The 20,704-nt window shown below is 39.9% G+C and overlaps 1 protein-coding gene across 6 annotated transcripts in view; it reads right to left on the bottom strand.

Moving 5' to 3' along the window:
• LOC136885765 (zinc finger protein OZF-like) overlaps positions 1–10,538 on the bottom strand; it is a 57,606-nt gene extending 47,068 nt beyond the window's left edge. Inside the window, exons 1-2 of one of the 6 annotated variants that reach the window (XR_010861610.2) lie at positions 10,458–10,538; positions 3,328–3,493 (exon numbers count right to left, since the gene is read on the bottom strand). Coding sequence is in view for 5 of the 6 variants with exons in the window: in XM_068230429.1 (XP_068086530.1) it covers positions 3,328–3,393 (66 nt within the window). In the remaining variant the exon portion in view is untranslated. Of the gene's footprint in view, positions 1–3,327; positions 3,494–4,270; positions 4,329–10,185; positions 10,287–10,352 lie in introns of those variants that run through there. The other 5 variants (XM_068230429.1, XM_068230432.1, XM_068230430.1 and 2 more) reach the window with 5 other exon arrangements.
• Positions 10,539–20,704: the final 10,166 nt, after the last annotated feature.

Here is a 20,704-nt window from a genome sequence, read left to right as displayed (position 1 = left end):
TTGAGGCTTAGTGGGATAATGGTACAAGATATCCCAGACAGGCACATCATTAAAGGAAAATCCAGAATAGGAGGGTATTCGAAGATGAAGTCAAACCAAAGAAACGACTTTCCATCCAAAGAAAAGCTCGTATTAAGAAAATATGACAGACATATGGGCAAGGATACATAAACTTGGTTGAAAACCTAAATAAATATGGTTCAATGAGGCCGTAATGGTGTCAAAAAATCTACAAAAGAAGGGCTGCAAGTTACTTGAATAGAGAAATGTGTTGCTACCTGGAAGAGGAACTCTCATACCAGTGGATTGGGTGCAGTACTCTGGATGACTTGGCGATGTTCAGATTTCCTTCTACATCAACCTACATTATTACTAGCGAGTTTTCCACCGAGAGACATAAAACAGATATTATTTATGTTGAAAAATTTCATAACTATCATTGTAAGTATTATGACATCATACTTTCTCCCAATTCCTCAACCCTGATATTGTACTGTATGGAGAGCTAAAAATACCTGTCAAAAATCACACCAGCAATTGACATCCACCACACACACACACACACACACACACACACACACACACACACACACACACACACACACACACACACACTTACGTACGCACAGTATTTAGTCTGCCTGGTGGCCATCACCATTGAAGTCTAAACAGTCCGACATCGATGTTAGCTGGTTCGAGTCCCGTTGGTCGAAAAAAATTTCACCATCAGAATGTTGCCTGGCAGGGTAGGAGAGGTGATGGTATACAATTTCTAATCACTAGATTGTGTGCCAAACGCCTGGATTAAATTCCAAACCTCTCCACAGTGCTCATATGGAGAGAGGGCATATGATGCCACTGATGGTGATTCGTCCGTCGGATGGTTACGTTAAGCATTAAGCAGAACCCTTTGTGCTATTTGACAGGAGTAGGCTACATGCTGGCACTGGGTTTCACCCTCTCCCTTCCTACTATCATACAGTACGTCGTTCATTTCATCACATTAACTCCTCTGATGAGGCTGACATAAGGAGGGGCATGCGGTCTTAAAAATCCACCACGACAGATTGATCTCATCTCATTCCTGACCCCGCGGAGACACAGGAGAAGGGTTGGACAAACATATAGGTACTGTATTCACAAAAGACCTCATACTTTCTCAAGACAATTTATATGTGAATGTTCCAAGAATGAGAGCTTCTACATGTTAGTTTGTCTATACATTTTTAATGGTTTTTTATGATAAGAAATTAAGGTTTGAAAGCAGTAAGCAAGAAGAAGGAACTGGCTGTAAAAGGACTGATCCAGGAAGAAAAGGAAAAGTGCTGGGATGACTTTACTACAAGGATAGAGGAAGACTGTCAAGGAAGTAGGAAACTATTATACAAAAAAATAAACAGTAAAAGAAATGCATATATAAACATCCTTGCACTGGAAACAGATGATGGTAACTTAATACGAACAGAGGCAGAGATCAGGGATGAAATAAAGAAGTACTTCAACATGCTGTTAAATGGAGATGGGGGCAACACCACCACCAATGACTATAGTATAGGTGAGGACAAAAACAACAAATAGCCATTAACATGGCTTTAAAGTAGAAACAGCATTAAAGAGCATGTGAAATAGAAGTCCCCAGGCTTTGATGATCTCAGCTCAGACATGATAAAAGCAGCTGGAATACCAGGCTTGAATTGGCTATATAGAGTGTTATCAGTGATTTTAGAAAGAAACAAAATCCCAGAAGATTGGAGTAAAGGAGTCATCATCCCACTGTTCAAAAGGAGCAAACGACGGAAATGTGGAAATTACAGAGGCATCACGCTGTTGTCACACACACTGAAGCTGCTGGAAAAGATCACAGAAATGAGACTTAGGAAGATAGTAGGACCTTTGCTCGAGGAAGAATAAAACGGGTTCAGGAAAGGTCGAAGTACTGTGGGTCATATCTTTGCAGTAGAAGTGCTGACAAAAAAAAAGTACTGGGAATATGGGAAAAATCTTGTGATTAGATTTGTGGACATTGAAAAAAGCATATGATAGTGTTCCTCAAAACAAGATATGGGAATGTCTGGAAGACCTACAGATGCCAATTACTTCACTGACAAAGTGAAGATGCTATACCAGAAGTGCTACAGCTGTGTCCAGTTAGGCAACGGATGATCAAAATGGTTTGAAACAAAGAAAGGTGTCCAACAAGGAAGTGACCTATCACCACTCCTGTTTGTAATAGTAATGGACAAGTTCAAAAAATCTATCAAGAAAATATACAGTGAACCAAACGCACTGGTATTTACTGATGGTGAGCTTTTATGGGGAAAAACAGAAGCTGAAGTTCAGAAGAAACTTAATGAACGGAACAATACATTCAAGAATTTTTCTCTGAGGATGAGCAAAACAACAGACAGTGGAAATGACCATCAAAAGGGAAGGGACAGCTCAAATATGTTTCTGGAAGGAGTAAAAATCGAATCAGCATCCCACACCAAGTACCTCGGAAGCACAATCTCGAAAGAAACACTGTTAGGCGGGAAATACTCAGCAGGACACAGAAAGAATCAAACTTCTACAGTCAAGTCACAAATCTTCTCTGGGACTGCAAAATACCACAAAAAGTGAAAACAATCATGTACCACACTTACTCTGTACCAATCCTCACGTACGCTTTAGAAACATGTACCCTACTAAACAAAGACTTCAGTAGAATCCAAGCACCTAAAATGGATTCATTAGAACCATGAACCAAACTACCAGAAAGGACAAGATCAGAAATGAAGTGAATAGGAGAGGAGCTGGCATCGAGGTTCCTATTACCAGTGATATAAAGAAATGCAGACTTCAGTAGTATGGGCACATAATGACAATGAACAGGGATATACTTCAAGGGTTTGCCAGAAAATATTTTGAGCTTAATCCCATAGGAAGGACACCACAGGGAAGACCAAGAAAATGCTGGATAGACACTATTAGATCAGTTGTGGAGGAGAGAGGACACAAATGGGAGAATGTATTGGAACAGATGATGTATGAAGACAGAAGGAGATGGTGAGTGCTTGTACACCACACCTGGGAAACTGGAGTTGGGAAATGATGAAGAAACTAATGTTTCACAAGGTCCCCTGTTAGTGGTGTTTTTAATATCATAAGCTTGTTTTCAACTTTATAACCCTAAAGGGGGTTGAAGCATGCATTTGTAGAGTGTTAGCCCTTCTAGTCTTTTTAAAGACATTGTGTACTGATTAAGGTGGAGCTATTACTTGCATATTTTCATATACTACACAGTCAATACAGAAAAATCCAAACATGAGATCCTTATATTGCACTTACAAGTGAAGTATTGGCCTTTGCTTCAAGCCAGACTGGTTTCTCTTTCAACTCTAATTCAAGGTCCATTTCTGACAGCAGATGAAATAGTAGAAGATGCTGGGATTATAAGTTACTTGCACTGAAGCTTGAGCCACATATGCTGGGATTATAAGTAACCGTACTTCCTCTGAAACATGAGACAAAAAAACACATTAATGTAGCTGTTTAGGTCAATATCCCATTCATAAAGCAACAAGTTTTACTATCACATGACAGTACAATATATCAAGTGAATAATATTACATTAGTCTTGGGACTAGTGGGTAAGACCAGTCCCAATAAATAGTTGGACACTCTTGTCAATTTATTTCTAATAATTGCACTTCAATATGGAACAGAAATGAAATTTATAGCTTACAATTATCACATGACTGTCAATATTGTGATCATATAGATTTGATCTCCTGTTTCATAGCACCAATATTTTTGCCATCACCATAGGACTTAAGAGGTTTACAAGGCTATTAATATCATGATATTGGCCATACAAACACTAATTTTACATAGAACTGAAACCACAGGGGGATGAGTTTTCATTTTAAAAATTACATGTGGATTGATGATCAGGACTGAACTGCGGCAAATTTAATGAAAATCCAATAACTAGGCCACTTCTTTATCACCTTGAACAGCTGCGTAATTATCCTGGCTTGAAGCAGCTCACCAAGACACTGTCCTAAAATTTATTTCTACATAACATCCTACATACACTCTAATTGTTGGTTACTTTTTACCTGGTAACTTCCTACCATTCTTATCCTCTGGACTCCCTTTCAAAACGAACTGAATAAGTTCCCAGGATCTAACAATATTTTACTTCTTAGGACCAAATTCTCCCAATTTGTTCTCCTCCCAACAAGTTGATTCACCATCTCTGTATTTGTGACCCTTCTATCCATCTTACCTTCAAAAACTTTTGATGACACCACATTCCAAAGCTACAACTCTCTGTTTTTCTCAGTGCCACTAATTATCCATACTTCAATTCTCTACAATGTTCTACTCCACAATGAGCGTAAATATTATTTTTAACTTTGTCATCTGTTTAACTCAAGATTAAAACGTATAAAAAACTGCTATCAGCCCATTTCATCTTTGTACACACAGATAGCTGGGTTTTTTTTCTCCCATATCCACCTCGATGTTGAGAGAATTACAATAAAAATACACCATTTCATTTCCTTATGGACCATTCAGTCTATCATTACATAACGCTCCAGCAGTCAGAAGCACAGCTACGTACTAGTGGTATATAGACATGTAACTTTAATTTAGTAAACTGAAAGATCTGGAGTTATTTTAACTAAGGCAACACTCAAAGTCTTCCATATCATCTCAAAAAAGTCTTTGTAATATGAATATCTACATCAAAAGTGGGATAATTTATTTCTTAGGAACATACACAGAACTTCAGTATGCTCCTTCATCTAGCATTGCAAGAGCACTCCACACAGGGCACAAAGGACAAGCCTTTCTGGTTGTTAGCGCCTTGCACACCTGCTCCAAGAATGCAACCGACTGTTATGTTTAACAGAGAGTTTTGTGTCAGACCATTGGTCTAAATGATTAGGAGTTCTAATCCTTCTGCAGGTGGTCATGACACATGTCTTTTGAATACTGAGTTGAAGCCTCACTGAAATAATTTCAACTAATGGCAGTGTTTGTTCAGCTAGCTATATAGGACATGATAATAATGTTTTACTTTTAAGTCCCACTAAATACTTTCACAATTTCCGGAGATGCTGAGTTGCCAGAATTTAGTCCTGCAGCAGTACGTTTACGGGCTTGCCTACCACCATGAAGCTGACTAAATTTGAGCACCTTCAAATACCACTGGACTGAGCCAGGATCAAACCTCCCACGTAGGGGTCTGAGCCACGCAGCTATATTTGAAAATGTCCCTCATTTCATGATATGTTACTGTAAAAGTAAACATACTTGTTAGAGCATGTGCGTTGGTCTTCTGCAAGGACACTGAATACTTCAGTTTCCCCCATATGTGATATGAGGTAGGACATATGAGATCAGATTTCTTAATTGTGTATTTCAACATGGGTGAAAATACTAAAGGGTTTATTGCTATAGAGCATCCAGAGTTAAGAAAAGACTACAGGCCTTATGGGCTTGCTGTCTTCCACTGTTGCCATATTCGCTCACTCACCGCGCCTCGGTCACTGCTTGTGATGTACAGTGATGACATAAAGTTATACATCGCTTGATTCAGCTGTTTCAAGACTGTGTAGTAGATATAATAATAATAATAATAATATTAATAATAATAATATAAATGCCCTATTATCTCATCTCCATTATCTCTGTTAATGAAATTACAGTTATGAAATTTCTTTTTGCCATAACGTTTCTAAGGATATCAACCCACTGACTGTATCATTCGAAATAGCGTAAGAGTTTGAACATGTACGGATGCGAACTAAATAATAAAAGAAGCAAAGTCATCTCCGTACAGGCCGGGAAGGCCCTTGGAGGGGTGGAAGGTAAAGGCTTCCACTATCCGCAACCTCGGCAACTGATGGGGTAGAGTGGTTAGCTCTACGCCCAGCCGCCTTTGCCCCCAGGAATTAACCTGGTACTCAATTTTGGTATAGGCTGAGTGAATCTCAGGGCCATGTGCACCTCCGGAAGTGGAAATCTCGTTTCTTAAATTTTTACGACTTCCTGACGGGGATTTGAACCCACATCCTTCCAGACGAGCCGAGCACGCCTTTACCGCCTTGGCCAGACTAAATAATAATACCGGTAACATAAATAATAACATGCGTGTCCAGAACCGGAAATGATTATCTTGCTTCTTATATATGAGAAAGTTTCATGATCATTGTTTTGCTTCAAGGGAGCGCAGTGCTGAGTTTATTAGCCCCCAGAATCATTTCACTGTTAAAGGCAAATACTGTGTGGTTACAACGCAGGAAGCTCCGTTGAGGATTGATGACAGCGAGATATCTCTATCATGGTGATGTATCCTACAGCTCATTTCAGATAAATTTACTCATAACTGACAACAGATGCAAAGGCTTCGTCTTTATCACAAAATACGATAACTTAAATATTCTTCTGCAACATACAACACAGAATACCGAATGACCTATTCGTATGAGATCGCGAAAACACACAAGCACAGATAGAAATATACAGTAAAATAAAAATATAATTTTAAAATAAATCCATCTACTGTTCTTACCTTGTCAGCAATGTACAGATTTCAAGGCAGAGGTGAAATGTTCATCTCTTCCATTTACATACTGCTTGAGGAATCTTCATCTGAAGAGTCACCGAGGTGGACGATAATGGGTTCGATGTCGTTCTGAATTTCATCAGCCTTCCACATACCGTCTTCAGTTTTCTTAACGTGATTCACATAATTCCTCCAGTTATCAGGTGTGACACACGCCAAACCTTCCTCAATTAATCTTTGCATTTCTTTCACTTTGAAGTCCGTATTATGTAAGCTCACATAATGTTTCACCTGAGCCCATATGAGTTCAATGGGGTTTAATTCGCAGTGGTAGGGGGGCAGCCGAAGTACTGTGTGTCCTCTTTCTAAAGCAAATTCATCTATCTTATATTTATCGTATTTTCCCTTTTCCAAAGCAATAATGTTCATTAAGTCTTTTTTCAACATTTCATCTTCGTACTGAATATAATGTTCCCTCATCCATTCTTGCATAGCACATTTTTTCCAGCTTCTTGTCGTTATAGGCTCCTTCTTTCTGCTGTGATAAGAGGCATTATCAATAACAATAACAGAATTTGGAAGCATGTTTGGCATGAGCTTTTCTAAAAATTATATTTTGTAACACACTCCGTCCATCTCAGCGTGTGCGTCGGCAGTATTTTTTTTACACAAAAAGATATATTCAGCGTTAGACACGAACCTGTTTTCGTTACCTGCGTGAACGATAGCAAATCGCGGCCCACGAGCGGTAGGACTTCTCAACCCAATTGAAAGCCCTGCAAGAAAAGCTTGTCTTGGCGTTGTAATTGTTTTATCTTTCCACTCTTTAGCAACAGTTATTCCAGTGTTAGCCCAACTTTCGTCTGTATAAACAATGTTCCGGCCTTCTTCTCTGTACTTTTTAATTTGTCGGAGGTACTTATGACGCCAAGACAATATCTTCCCTTTCTATTAACATTGCTCTATTTCCCCTTCTCTCGTACACAAAGTTCATTTCCCTGAGAATAACATGCAACGCAGATTTCTTAAATTTTGGTAGTTCGGGGTTAATGTTTACGGAAATGAGGATTGTGTTCAGAGTTAGCGGCTCATTTCTAAAATACAATTCGTGAACAGTGCGCCATATTCCGCTTCTGACAAAATCGTCGTATTTAATGAGTCTGGAATTACTGCGAATTAACTTTTTCCTTTGCCGCTTCTTGCTGGGACTCTGGAGTGGCCCTTCACTGGCTTCCTTTCTTATTTTGAAGACGGAAGACCTCGAAATTCCTAAAGCCTTTGCGGCTTCAACTACTACCCAGCTTACACTTTGTCCTGGATGGTTTATTTTCAAATATGAAAATGTATTAAGCGCCATTTGCTGCTCCTTTCTCCTGAGAACTTCACCACTTCTCCTTTTCACATGTTCAGCCATAATTAAAAAAGAAAAAAAATTACTGGCTGATTGATTATATAAAATACTAAACAGACACAAACAATACACGACATACACAACCAAAAGCAATGCAATACACCAAAAACGAAACAAAATATATTTAGGGCCTATAACAAAACACTATGCACTATGCACCCTGAAAGACAATCACTTCAATCTCAATCTGCCGAATATCTCCCTCACATAAGCAATTACTGTAATGAGTGACACACGCAAAATGAGAAACATGCCGCGCTGACCTCACCAATGATGATTCGCAGTAGTTAAGCTGAGTTATTACACGTGTTGACTACTGTACACAATACACACTACACGCTGAAATGTGGCGCGCGATACGACAAGCATGGCCGGCTATTCCAAGAGTAATGAACTGCATATATAATATTTAAAACGATAAACTCAAAGATATCAAATTGACTTTACGGCTTCTTCAGAATTGTTTCATAACAAAAATTATACATTTTGATAGGAATTCATTATAATTATTACATATATTTAGAACTAAAGTGGGTAACACCAATAGAAGTAAAAGCCCATAAGGCCTGTAGTCTTTTCTTAACCCTGGATGCTCTATAGTAACATATTTTGTAGCCTAGAAAGTAGCCTAGAACTTCAGAAAAACCCTCCATGCAATTAAATGTAGATATCGGATGCAGTGAAACTTAAGTCATAGGTATATAAAACACAAGATGAGAGAAATGAAACAGTGGAATGCAAGAGCTTAATATGTTCAAAAGGAAAGCTACTTACATGGGTGCAAATTTTAACACTATATAACAATATATAGAGATCTGTGGCATCCTGAAAGAGTTAAGCACGACTCTTTATCGAGAAAGCCAGCTCTGTTCCGTATGTCAAGATATATCGGTATGCTAGACAATGGGTCAATGATTGATGAAGTAGTAATTGATTTTGCAAAGGCATTCAATCTTGTGCCACACATCCTCCTTAAAAAGTTAGCGCAGATGGACATTGACATCAGAGGTGAAATGGATACAAGAACTCCTCAATGGAAGATCTCAGAGGGTCCACGAGGGAGAAACGCTATCCTCTCCAATAAATATTGCGTCTGGTGTGGCTCAGGGTAGCGTTATTAAACCAATTCTTATGCTTGCCTGATACAATAAAATTGGAAGTGCGCCACTTTGCTGATGATTGTGCCATATACCAGAAGAAGAAGAAGCATTTAGATACGACTGAAGAAAGGGCGCATGAAAATTGAATGAATATCAACAGTGAAAAAAGCAAGAAATTATGTTTCAGTAAAAAAAAAAAAAAAAAAAAAAAAAAAGCAGGAAATAGGGATTATGAACTTGGGGAGAAAATTGTTGTTGAAGTATATAGTTGTAAGCATATAAGTTTTACTATCAGAAAAGATTTAAACTGGTCAGACCAAGTGGGAACAGTAGTTAAAAAATACTGGTTCACATGAATACGGAATCTCACGAAAGCTAATTCTGGTGCCAAACGTAAAGCTCATAAATGTTTGATAAGACTGATTCTCTAATATGGATCTGCATGTTGAGATCCATACAGTGTAGGTTTAATAAAATCCTTAGAAAAAGTTCAAAGAAGAATGATCCATTTTGTAAACAGTAATAGGAGGAATACCACTAATTGGGAAAGTCTTGAATCTAGAAGTACTACAGCTTGCCTGCGTGGTCTTTATAGGAGCTACGTTGGAAGGGCTGTCTGGAGTGGTATTACGAATAGGTTCAAAACGCCATCATACTTATTGAGAAATTATCACTAGCATAAAATTAGGGCCAGAAACCAGCATACGGATGTCAGCAAGTCCACCTTCGTAAACAGGACCATATGAGATTGGAATAAATCAGCTGCAGTGGTCTTTGATACATTCCCTTCCAGTATGAAGACATTTAAGATCATTAGTGCTAGTGTAAAGTGGAAAGTAAAAGTTGTAAATGATGGTCATTGAATTTGTGTTTTTCTGTTGGATTTAGAATGTTAAACTAGTAGTATTTCTTGTAGAATTTTATTTCCAGGGAATTGTTTGTTGTTGTTGTTGTTGTGTAATTATATTTTAAGTTTACTGTAGTATCACACTACTATAAACGACCATTGCCACCGGGATATTTCCCAATTTCGATGCATTTTTAACAATATTATTTATTTCTTACGGCGTAGGTACTCAGATTTAAATGGCTGACGAAAGTAAATTGAACTTTACCACAATATGTCAGACTTTGTGGACAATTCCTTAATTAAGAATATCTTGGAGAAATAACACAATTAATGGAAGAGAACAGCACAACATTTCGCTAAATGCCTAATACGCATCTATCAAGACAATAATGCCTATCAAACAACAACATATCTGCCACTTCGACAACAAACCAGAAATTGTGATGTAGGCTCGTAATCGCTTAAACCAAACGTTTGACGAACAAATACAACTTCTATCAAGTAGAACAGGCTGCATTTAGGAAAGGATGTAACTACCTATATTATCGTAGACCACTTCCAAAGTATCGGGATATTTACTAAAAAGAACACGAATACAATACTCCGCTGTCTAGCCTATTATACGTGGATTCCCAGATGTCTTCATCTTCTGCTGCTTCTTCTTTTTCTCCTTCGTCTTGAACTGTTTTTTGGGCTCCTTATGTAATAAGTTTTGCCCAGTCAATATTCTTGTGTAGTTAGCAAGAACTATATACATAAATAAACTTGCGGAACACTAAAAGCGACACACGACAGTAAACACAATATACACTTGAAGAAATCATATAGCGGGAACAATTACCCAAACAAGGCCTAAACTTCAGGTAGAGGCAAAGCCTACAAGATACTAGAAGGCCTGGACAGAGAGCCAGTTTCTTGCATTAAAAGCGGGGTAATAGCTTTTCTCTTTTCCACCGCTAGGTTCGCGTTTATGTTCTGTTGTTTGGCGCGAATTCTATGATTATGTGTGTTATTGCAACATGTTTTATGAGAAGAAATAACATATTAAACTTCATTTTATAAGGTAAGGCCTTGTCTAACATGAAATATGAAGAGTTTTGTCGTTTTTTAATTTATTTGGTCTTACGATTTGCAATATATGGATGGTTGCTGAGATGCATTTAACATTTGTTTAGTTATGTGCTTCCACATTGCCGTCAAGGTGGTGGTGGTGATTATTAATTTAAGAGGAAGTACAACTAGGCAACCACCCTCTGTATAACACTAATCAGAGAGGAAAGCTGGAAGGAACCCGACACTTCGAAAAATGAAAGTATCGGCCAAAGGAAGACAAGGGGCACGAAGGGCGTTAAAATGAAAGACTCCCTCGCCCTCGGAAACCTAATAGCGTCGGGGTCGGAAAAGAACTAGAGTTGACCAAGAAAGGTCGGATAGGACAGTTGAAAGTGAGGAGCCTGGCACAAGTGGAGGAAATGCCAGGACTCAACTAAGGGCCCCGTAGCCGCCAACCCACGCTCCAAAGTTCAGAGTCCTTGGAACCAATTACTTTCAAGTTTCTCTTTCCATTCTGTAGGTTAAGATGGTTTATTGTTGCGTGCCTAACTGCACATCTGAGCGAAAAAATATACACAAATATAAATTTTCATCTTTTCCCTAAAGATCCGAGTTTATGGGAGAAATGGAGGCTTGCTATTTCTCAACAGGGCAGCAGAAAAGTATCTCTTTGGGCTCCTAATGATAACTTTGTCGAATGTCCGGCTCCATGGCTAAATGGTTAGCGTGCTGGCCTTTGGTCACAGGGGTCCCGGGTTCGATTCCCGGCAGAATCGAGAATGTTAACCTTAGTTGGTTAATTTCGCTGGCACAGGGGCTGGATGTACGTGTCGTCTTCATCATCATTTCATCCTCATCACGACGCGCAGGTCGCCTACGGAAGTTAGATCGAAAGACTTGCATCTGGCGAGCCGAACTTGTTCTCGGACACTCCTGGCACTAAAAGCCATACGCCATTTCATTTTTCTTTTCTTTGTAGAATCAGATCACAGTGTAAGTACTGTGAGAGGAATTCTGCTCCCCGACAAAGTGCCGACGCAAATTCGTCTTCTTTTTAAAAATGTATTAATATTTACAACGCGGGCGTTAGGATATCTCGGAAAATGTAACCTTGTCCGAAAGCTGAAATTCCTTACCGCTCGAAAGTTCACCGGGCGAGTTGGCCGTGCGGTTAGAGGCGCGCGTCTGTGAGCTTGCATCCGGGAGATAGTGGGTTCGAATCCCACTGTCCGCAGCGCTGAAGATGGTATTCCATGGTTTCCCATTTTCACACCAGGCAAATGCTGGGGCTGTACCTTATTTAAGGCCACGGCCGCTTCTTTCCAATTTCTAGACCTTTCCTATCGCATGTTCGCTATAAGACCTATGTGTGTCGGTACGACGTAAAGCTACTGGCCGCTCCAAAGTTTAAAGAGACGTTTCAGTGCCGCCACTGTGATCAAGCACACATCACATACGTTATACTTACAACATTTTTCAGGCCTGTTCTTGATAACATTGCAAAGAAAGTGCCTAATGACTGTGATTTATTAAACAAATTCAAGAGCAAGCCTCCGAGCAGAAAAGTGTTGAAATTATGGAAATAGGGAAAAATCGGGCGAGTACTTCTATTTAGGCCTATTTCCCTATTCTGTATTCTTGTGTGATAAACAAGTGCAAAATGAAAGAAATCAATGAAGTGTAGTGTGTTCTAAGTTGTTTTATATATTTATATCTGATTCACACCGGGCATAATGATAATAAAAATGTATTATTTCGCGTTATTGTATGAATCTTCAATATAAGGACATAGAGAGAACATGAGAACAACAGAACATAAACGCGATCCAAGCGGCCATTGCCTGAACTATTTCGTTCGCCCAGAAATGTGTCTGCTTGTTCAGGCCTTCTATATACCGTAGGCAACGGTAGAGGGTAGTAAGCCAGGTTCTTCTTCTTCTTCTTCTTGAACTATGATGGAGCTCCGTATTTAAAATTTGTCACTCAGACAATGTTCGTAGGAAATTAGTAAAAGAGGTAGAAAGAAATAAACATGCGTAGCACTGAATAAGACACACAACATCCAGCAAATATACAGCAAACCTTCAGTTCATGTCATGCTTTTAATCAGTGGCGGCGCGTGACTTTTACAGTAAGGGAAGCACATATCATAAGCTAGGAAGATGTATAAAATAAATATAATAACTCACATTATCTTGTGCTATTTGAATGTTAATTCAATCCGCCTCTCCTTCTTGACGAATTCTTCTATGACAAGGCTGTAGAATTCTTCTTCATTCTTTGATGACTTCAATTTTAGTAACGTCTTCTCAATCGACAGTAGAGATAAGTTCCAGAGTCTCTGTTGTCTCTGTGTGTTTCTGCAGTAGGTGTGGATTCTCCGAAGTGCCGAAAATGAACGTTCGGCACTAGCACTGGACACTGGGATAGTTGAAATCAACGCACATAACTTAAACAGTTCAGAAAAGGCAGAAGATGACAATCCACTACTTTTAAAATAAAACAAAAGTTTTAGAACTCCCATCGTAAGATACTCATCGGAGGAATAAGCTACGCTGAGCTCGCTTCTGAGACGGGCGAAGTCAAAATGCTGACCGTAACTTTGTTTCAAAGAACAGAATGCTGCTTCAGGAAAACTTTTCTTCGTGTTCCTTTGATCAACTAACTGTAAAAATGTTAATTTCTCGAGTGCTTGGAATCGAACTTCTAGTTGGGTATGTATATTGTCATATATCTCGCAATATATGCGACGGTAGTGTGAATTTATGTCGCAGGTTTCATTTTGACGTAGCCTCTTCTTTGGTAGCTCGCAGCTCTCTTGACATTTGTTCCAAACTCTTTCAAATTCATTTCTTTTTCCCTGAATGATACTTTTTGTTTCCCCTACTTTGGCAATACAGAAATTTACATCCAGTGCTTTCGTTTGAAGAATTTCAAAGAGAGAATCGGTTAAGCAAAATATCTCGCTGAAAACTAAATGAAATTGAACTGGAATTCTGAGAGAACGCTGTTAAAACCTCGAGCTTCGTGATACGTTTGACTATCCCATTGCTCTGGATTATCAAGGATATTCTCGAACAACTGAACTAATTCTTCTTTTTGTTCACGAACTGTTTCAATAAGTCTTCAGTTGTAATTCCATCGTGTTGGACACACTTTAGGAAATCGTCTCTTGACTTCTTTATCTAATGCAGCAGTTCTCTTCGTCGAATTAGAAAAGAAAGAGGCCAAGCTAATCAGAGTCACATTCCTTTAAATTAGAAGTTGTCTGTGTAAGGACAAGGTTCAGTCTGTGAGCAAAACAATGTATGAATATAGCGTCGGGATATTTGTTTTTCACTCTTTTCTGTAAACCACTGAGGTCTCCTGACATCACTGCGGCTCCATCGTAACATTGAGCGACTAGTTTAGAAACACAGTTGAACTCGTCCATTATGTGGAACACGTGATCTGCAAGAGCAGGAGCACTGCGATCGGCGCTTACGTCGGTAAATCCAAGAAATCGCTCCTGTACTTCTCCATCAGCAGACGTGAACCTAACAACAGTTGAAAGTTGGGAATGGGCAGAAATATCAGTAGTTTCATCAATAATAATCGCCACGAATGGTGACTGTGGTATTTCTTTCTTTATTTCGGTCAATAACACACTGGCTACTCCGTCAATTAAATCATTTTGTATTTGATGTGAAAGACCTGTGAACACCGTTGCTTTCTGCAAATGATTTGCCAGTGTGTCGTCATACTTGCTCAGCAGCGTTATGAGTTCTATATAATTTCCACGATTTAAGGAACTTTTATCTTCTGCATGCGCTCTGAAAGGAAGTTCTTGTCTTGCAAGATACATTACAACGTCAATCAGTCGTTGGATCACCTTTCTATTCTGTTTTACCAACTCGTTATGTTTTATTGTCTCCAGTTTACGCTGCTGATCGAGTTGCAAATCTATTCTGGTCATTCCGAAAGTTGTTAACAGAATTTCAGCTCGGATATGTGTTTGTGATTGCTGATGACGCTGGGATGCTTTAAGCAAGTTATTCATATCATCGAAGCCTACACTGTTCCACACCCCCTTTTCATTTGAAAATAGAACGCAAGGCCAACAGTAGAGTTTTGATGTTTTTTGACAACCACATAACCAGCCTATTTTTCCATACTGCTCTGTATTAAAGTGTCGAACACAACGTTTCGTTTTAGTTTTTACACCCGGTAAATCAGGCATTGGCCTGCCACCAGAAATTATATTACTCTTCTCCTGAAAAGCCCTCGAACTCATGCCCTGGATTAAGAGAGATTCTAATACGCATCCACATCCCCCTCCGCTCTCCTCACTCGCGTCGACAGTTGCCATGCTTCAGAGACTCAAAGTGGGGAATGAACACAGTTAATGCAATCCCTTCTAAGCCGGCAGAATCGCAGTAGTTCCTTTAATTTACATGTGCGCACGTAAATTTGGTGTAATTTTTACAAATAACACAAAGTAAATTAAATGGTACAACTCACAGTATGATATTTCACTTCAGTTGGAAACACAAGCACAATTAAGTCTTTTTCTCACAAGTTTTATCACAATTATCACATACAAATATTCTCGAACGGAATGAGTAGTCAGATGCATTCCCTTGGCTCGCCCCACGAAGCTTGCCAAACCCAAACGAATAATTACGAAGGGACCAGAGTGAAGCCAAGGTCGAGTCTGGCAAGCCAGTTGCTGACGAGCGGCCGTGATGTGAGTATCACGCGAGCTCATGGAGACAGACGTATGTTTGCAGCTCTCAACTGTCTATGCACACTGTCACGTTAAAATAAAGTTAATTATATATTATACCAAACGACACAAAACTCAAAATAAATACTGGTTGCAATAACATGCTTAATTTTTTTCTTTGTGTAATATTTTTTTAAGGGAATGGACTCATTCCCTTCCTTCCATTGAATAACCGCCCCTGCTTTTAATGTCCTCTGATTTACGGCAGGTTTATCAGCTGCCACGGAAACAGCCATGTTCTTCTTTGCCAGTCTCAGTTTGGCTTCTTGTTTTTTCTTAGCAATCTCTTCTGGAGTACACTGACCGTTGCCTACGAGATACACAAGGCCGGGACATAGCTACTAATTTGTCGCTGAAACAGCGGCCCGACCGTGTTCACGGTTTGGCCGCTAGGTGTCAGGTTTCCGTTCTGTTCTTGACGGACTTAAACATTGTGATATGCGGAGTAATTGTGATGCTGTGTTGATTTTGTGCATTTTATTGTGAATATTGTTTCTGTCGGTGAGTGCCTCTGAAGTTGAGAAGAAGGTGCACTGTTGTGTACCTCTCTGTATTTCGGATGACACTAAAGAAACATGAAAATTGACGTTCCATAGTTTCCCTTCCGAGTGCGGTTTGGAAGCAAACCATTTCTAGGCAAGGTGATATAGTAGGATCTCTTTTGATACCTAGCAATTCTTCTCATAAAACAGATTTCAGTCATTCAAACTTTCTTCTGTTTTCATTGTGAATCCTGTTCATAAACAGGAAAATGTCAAACGCAGGAAGCGTCCAGCTCTCAAAAATGATGTATTGCTATCAAAATTTAGTAAACGTTCCGATTCAGATAACGATAAACATACCATATCTTCATACGTCAGCCACAAACGAAAAAGGAGTAAAAGTCTCGTTTCTATATCAAGGAAAGTCTACGATTATCTCTGTTAAATCTAAAAAATTTACGGATGAGAAAATTAAATACTATATTACATAAAACAATTTGTAAATTGAGAAGTAAAATACGGGCAATGAAATCAGAAAAAAAGTTTTACGGTATCTGAACTTGACCAAAAAGCAAACCAAATTGAAAAGAATGCTAAAATTAGTCATTTAGGAGCTTTAAGCCTGTTAGAACGAATTTCATTTTCTTCTTCTTTCTTCATCCGTTTACCCTCCAGGGTAGGTTTTCCCTCGGATTCGGCGAGGGATCCCACTTCTACCGCCTCAAGGGCAGTGTCCTGGAGCTTCAGACTCTGGGTCGGAGAGACAACTGGGGAGGATGACCAGTACCTCGCCCAAGCAGTCTCACCTGCTATGCTGAACAGGTACCTTGTGGAGGGATGGGAAGATTGGAAAGGACAGGCAGGGAAGAGGGAAGGAAGCGGCCGTGGCCTTAAGTTAGGTACCATCCCGGTATTTGACTGGAGAAGTGGGAAACCACGGTAAACCACTTCGAGGCTGGCTGAGGTGGGAATCGAACCCACTTCTACTCAGTTGACCTCCCGAGGCTGAGTGGACCCTGTTCCAGCCCTCGTACCACTTTTCAAATTTCGTGGCAGGGCCGGGAACCGAACCCGGACCTCCGGGGGTGACAGCTAATCACACTAACCACTACACCACAGAGGCGAACACAAATTTAACTTTACGGGAAGAAAAAAAGAGAAATACGGTGAAATGACGCTAGATATTTGCGTTAGGGACATAACATCGCTCACCAAACAGCGGCTTCATTACGAATGTCAGATGTGCGGAGGAAAAGATTGGATCGCTGATAATTGGTGAAAGGGCGATTAAACCCGAAGTTATTTATGACCACAATCTCGATCCGCTTATCGGATACTCTGAGGCACAATTAAAGGAATCAGAAAGTGAGAAACTCGCTATCAGATTTCTCTGCTTCTTTCGTGAATTACTTATTTCGTTTAAGCATATTGTAAGAAATACATTGTAGAAAATAAATCAAACAATTTATCTTGGCCTATTTTGATCTCATATCGGTTTGCTGCCTTCTGAAATTACTAGTTTTAATGAATTTTTATAGTTTTTCATATTCGAACGTGTTGCAATGAGCGGGCGAGACAGATCAGTAAAGAGAACTCCAGCGGCACTTGCCGGAAGTATCTCGAGGACGAGTCTAGTGTGCTGTATTTCCCGGCCTTGTGTATCTCGTAGGCAACGCACTGACGAGGTTGGGAACTGGAGATGCTTCCAGATTCAGAAGAATCCTCTTTAGGATGTAAGTTGCCCCTGTCATCATAGAACGAGAACATAGAATGTACACTATCTTGTAACATGTGAAGAACATGAGATACCTGTTGATTATCACCCAATAACTGGAGTAATTGGGAAAGTTTACTACTAATGTCCCGTTGTAAATGTAGACGTTGCCGTTGGATATTATTTACTGACGGGGGCTGGACTCCCAGATGTCAACGGCTATGTACCAAAGCTTGTCAGAAACCACCAAAGAGAATGAGTAAGAGATGACTCTCAACGTTATTTTTCACTTCTGAACGCAACGGCTGCGCAAAGATCGCCAGGAATTGCACACTAGCGCCTCTAGCGTAAACAGGGCTAAACTAAAATTACCGGGCGGGCGATTTAAATCGTTTAGCGCGCGGAGGGTCCCCAGGTTCTCGTCCCCCCTCCACTCTTAAATATTATATTAAATATATTTTTCTTTTTTATTTCTCTTATATTTTTCTTTCATTTCCTTTTCTTTCTTTCCTTCTTTCTGTTACCGTTTTCTGAAATACTGCATTCTGAACAACAATACACCTGGAGGTTGGCCTGTGCTTTATTATTATTATTAATCATATTTTGCTGGAGAAAAGAAGCTTACCAGCTTGTGCTGCTTATTATAATTATTTTTTTAGTTCCGTTTGGGCCTGCTGTGGACCACGTGGTTCTTATCTCTAGCAGCTTTCTTCTTTGACCAGTAATCCTTCATCCTTGCACTGTGAAAGTCTTTTCGCTCCTGAGTCCATTTCACACCTCCTCCCGGACGTACTGTTTTTTCTGTTAGTGACTGGAGAGAGTTTGATGTTCTGATCAACGTTCTGTACCTATTCCTGTCATAAATTTCACTGGGAGCAATGTCCAATTCTTGAAGGTCTTTTCTGACGAGTCTTGCCCACTTGGCATTAGTCGCTTTCCCTCTAGAAATGGTGTGGAAGATTCTGGAGGTGAGCCTCTGATTGTCCATTCTCATGATATGACCATAGAAGTTCAATCTCCTCAAAGATGTTGTAATGCTCTCCAATTGTTGGTACAGTTCGTTGTTGTGCCTGATTCTGTACTTGCCTTCTTCTTTAATAGGACCCATGATTTTTCTCAGGATCTTCCTTTCCTTCAGCTCCAGTTTTCTAAGTTGCCCTTTTCTTACCATGTTTAGGCATTCTGAGGCATATTGTACTGATGGTCTCACTACAGTAGTGTAATGCCTGATTTTGAGGTTAAGTGAGAGGGATTTGGATTTGTACATACTCTTACATAGGTGGTAGGCATTTTCCAATTTGATGCATCTGCTGTTTATGGCCTGATCTTCATTCATGTTTGGGGTTATCCATTCTCCTAGGTATTTGAAGGAGTTAGTCCTTTGTACTGTTTTGTCCCCCAGTGGGATTGATTTGCGAGCATCTTTGATGTTGGTGATAAACTGTGTTTTGTTGATGGCGATCTTCAGCCCTACTTTAGCTGCTATGTGGTCGAGAGAGGATAGTTGATGGATAGCTTCCTCCACACTGGATGCCAGGAGTGTAAGGTCGTCTGCGAAGGCTAAACAGTTACCTGTTAACGTGTCTTTCTTGTAACCAATTCTCAATCCAGAGCCATCCTTTAGCATTTTCGTCCACTCACGAATGACTTTCTCAAGTAGGCAATTAAAGAGGATTGGAGATAGGCCATCCCCTTGTCTAACACCTGTTTTGATCTCAAAGCTCTGGGACAGTTCCCCTCTGAATTTGATTCTGGCTGTAGTGTTGGTAAGAGTTGCTTTCACTAGATTCAAGATTTTCTTATCTAGTCCCAGTTCAGCAAGTGCCTGGAAGAGTGACTCTCTATCTACTGAATCGTAGGCCTTCTGAAAGTCAACAAATATTGCCACGTAGGGTGATTTTGTAAGTGATGATGGTTTTGAGGTTCAGGATTCGTTCGGCGCATGACCTTGACTTGCGAAACCCAGCCTGGTACTCTCCGATGCAGGAGTCTAGTTGAGCCTCTACTCTTGTGAGTAATACTTTGGAGAGTATCTTGTACGTCACTGATACAAGGGAAATCCCTCTGTAGTTGTTGAGATCTGATTTGTCGCCTTTTTTGTGTAACGGGTGGATGATAGCTGAGGTCCAGTCGCTAGGTAACGCTTCTTTCACCCAGATGTTTGATATGATTTCATGGATACTTTGGATTGACTCCTCATCAGCGTATTTCCAGAGCTCTGCTATGATTCCATCCTCACCCGCTGCTTTGTTACATTTAAATTCTGAAATGGCTTTCTGGATCTCCCCCTTTGTTGGTGGGAGAGAGTCCGACTTAGTAACATTCTGAGGTTCGAAATGCAGTTTCTCCTTGGCTTCCCTTGAATTTAGAAGGTTGTTGAAATACTCTGCTAGAACTGTGGTGCACTCTTCATTGTTCATTTTCAGCTTTCCGTCAGCTCCCCGAAGGTGAAGTGTAGGGGCTGAGTAGGGTGTTATTTGAGATTTAAAAGTTTGGTTGAAGTCTCTAGTGTTGTTTCTTTGAAAATCCCTCTCTGCTTGTTCAATGATATTTTTATTGTACTGCCTCTTGGTGTTCCTGATAATTTTAGTGGCAGTTTTTTCTAACTTCCAAGAAGTTTTTATGGTTTTCCAGACTTTTGTTACGGTTCCATTTTAGCCATGCTTGCTTTCTCTCTTCTATTGCTTTGTCACAAGTAGTTGTCCACCATGGATGTTTGTTCTTTCTGACCGCCGGGATGGTGGTTGTCGCTGCATCTATTAGTGCCTTC

Source organism: Anabrus simplex, chromosome 14 (genome assembly GCF_040414725.1).
Source record: "Anabrus simplex isolate iqAnaSimp1 chromosome 14, ASM4041472v1, whole genome shotgun sequence".
Taxonomy (NCBI): Eukaryota; Metazoa; Arthropoda; class Insecta; order Orthoptera; family Tettigoniidae; genus Anabrus; species Anabrus simplex.
Note: the sequence above shows the minus strand (reverse complement) of the source record. Positions and strands in the feature narration are given on the sequence as shown.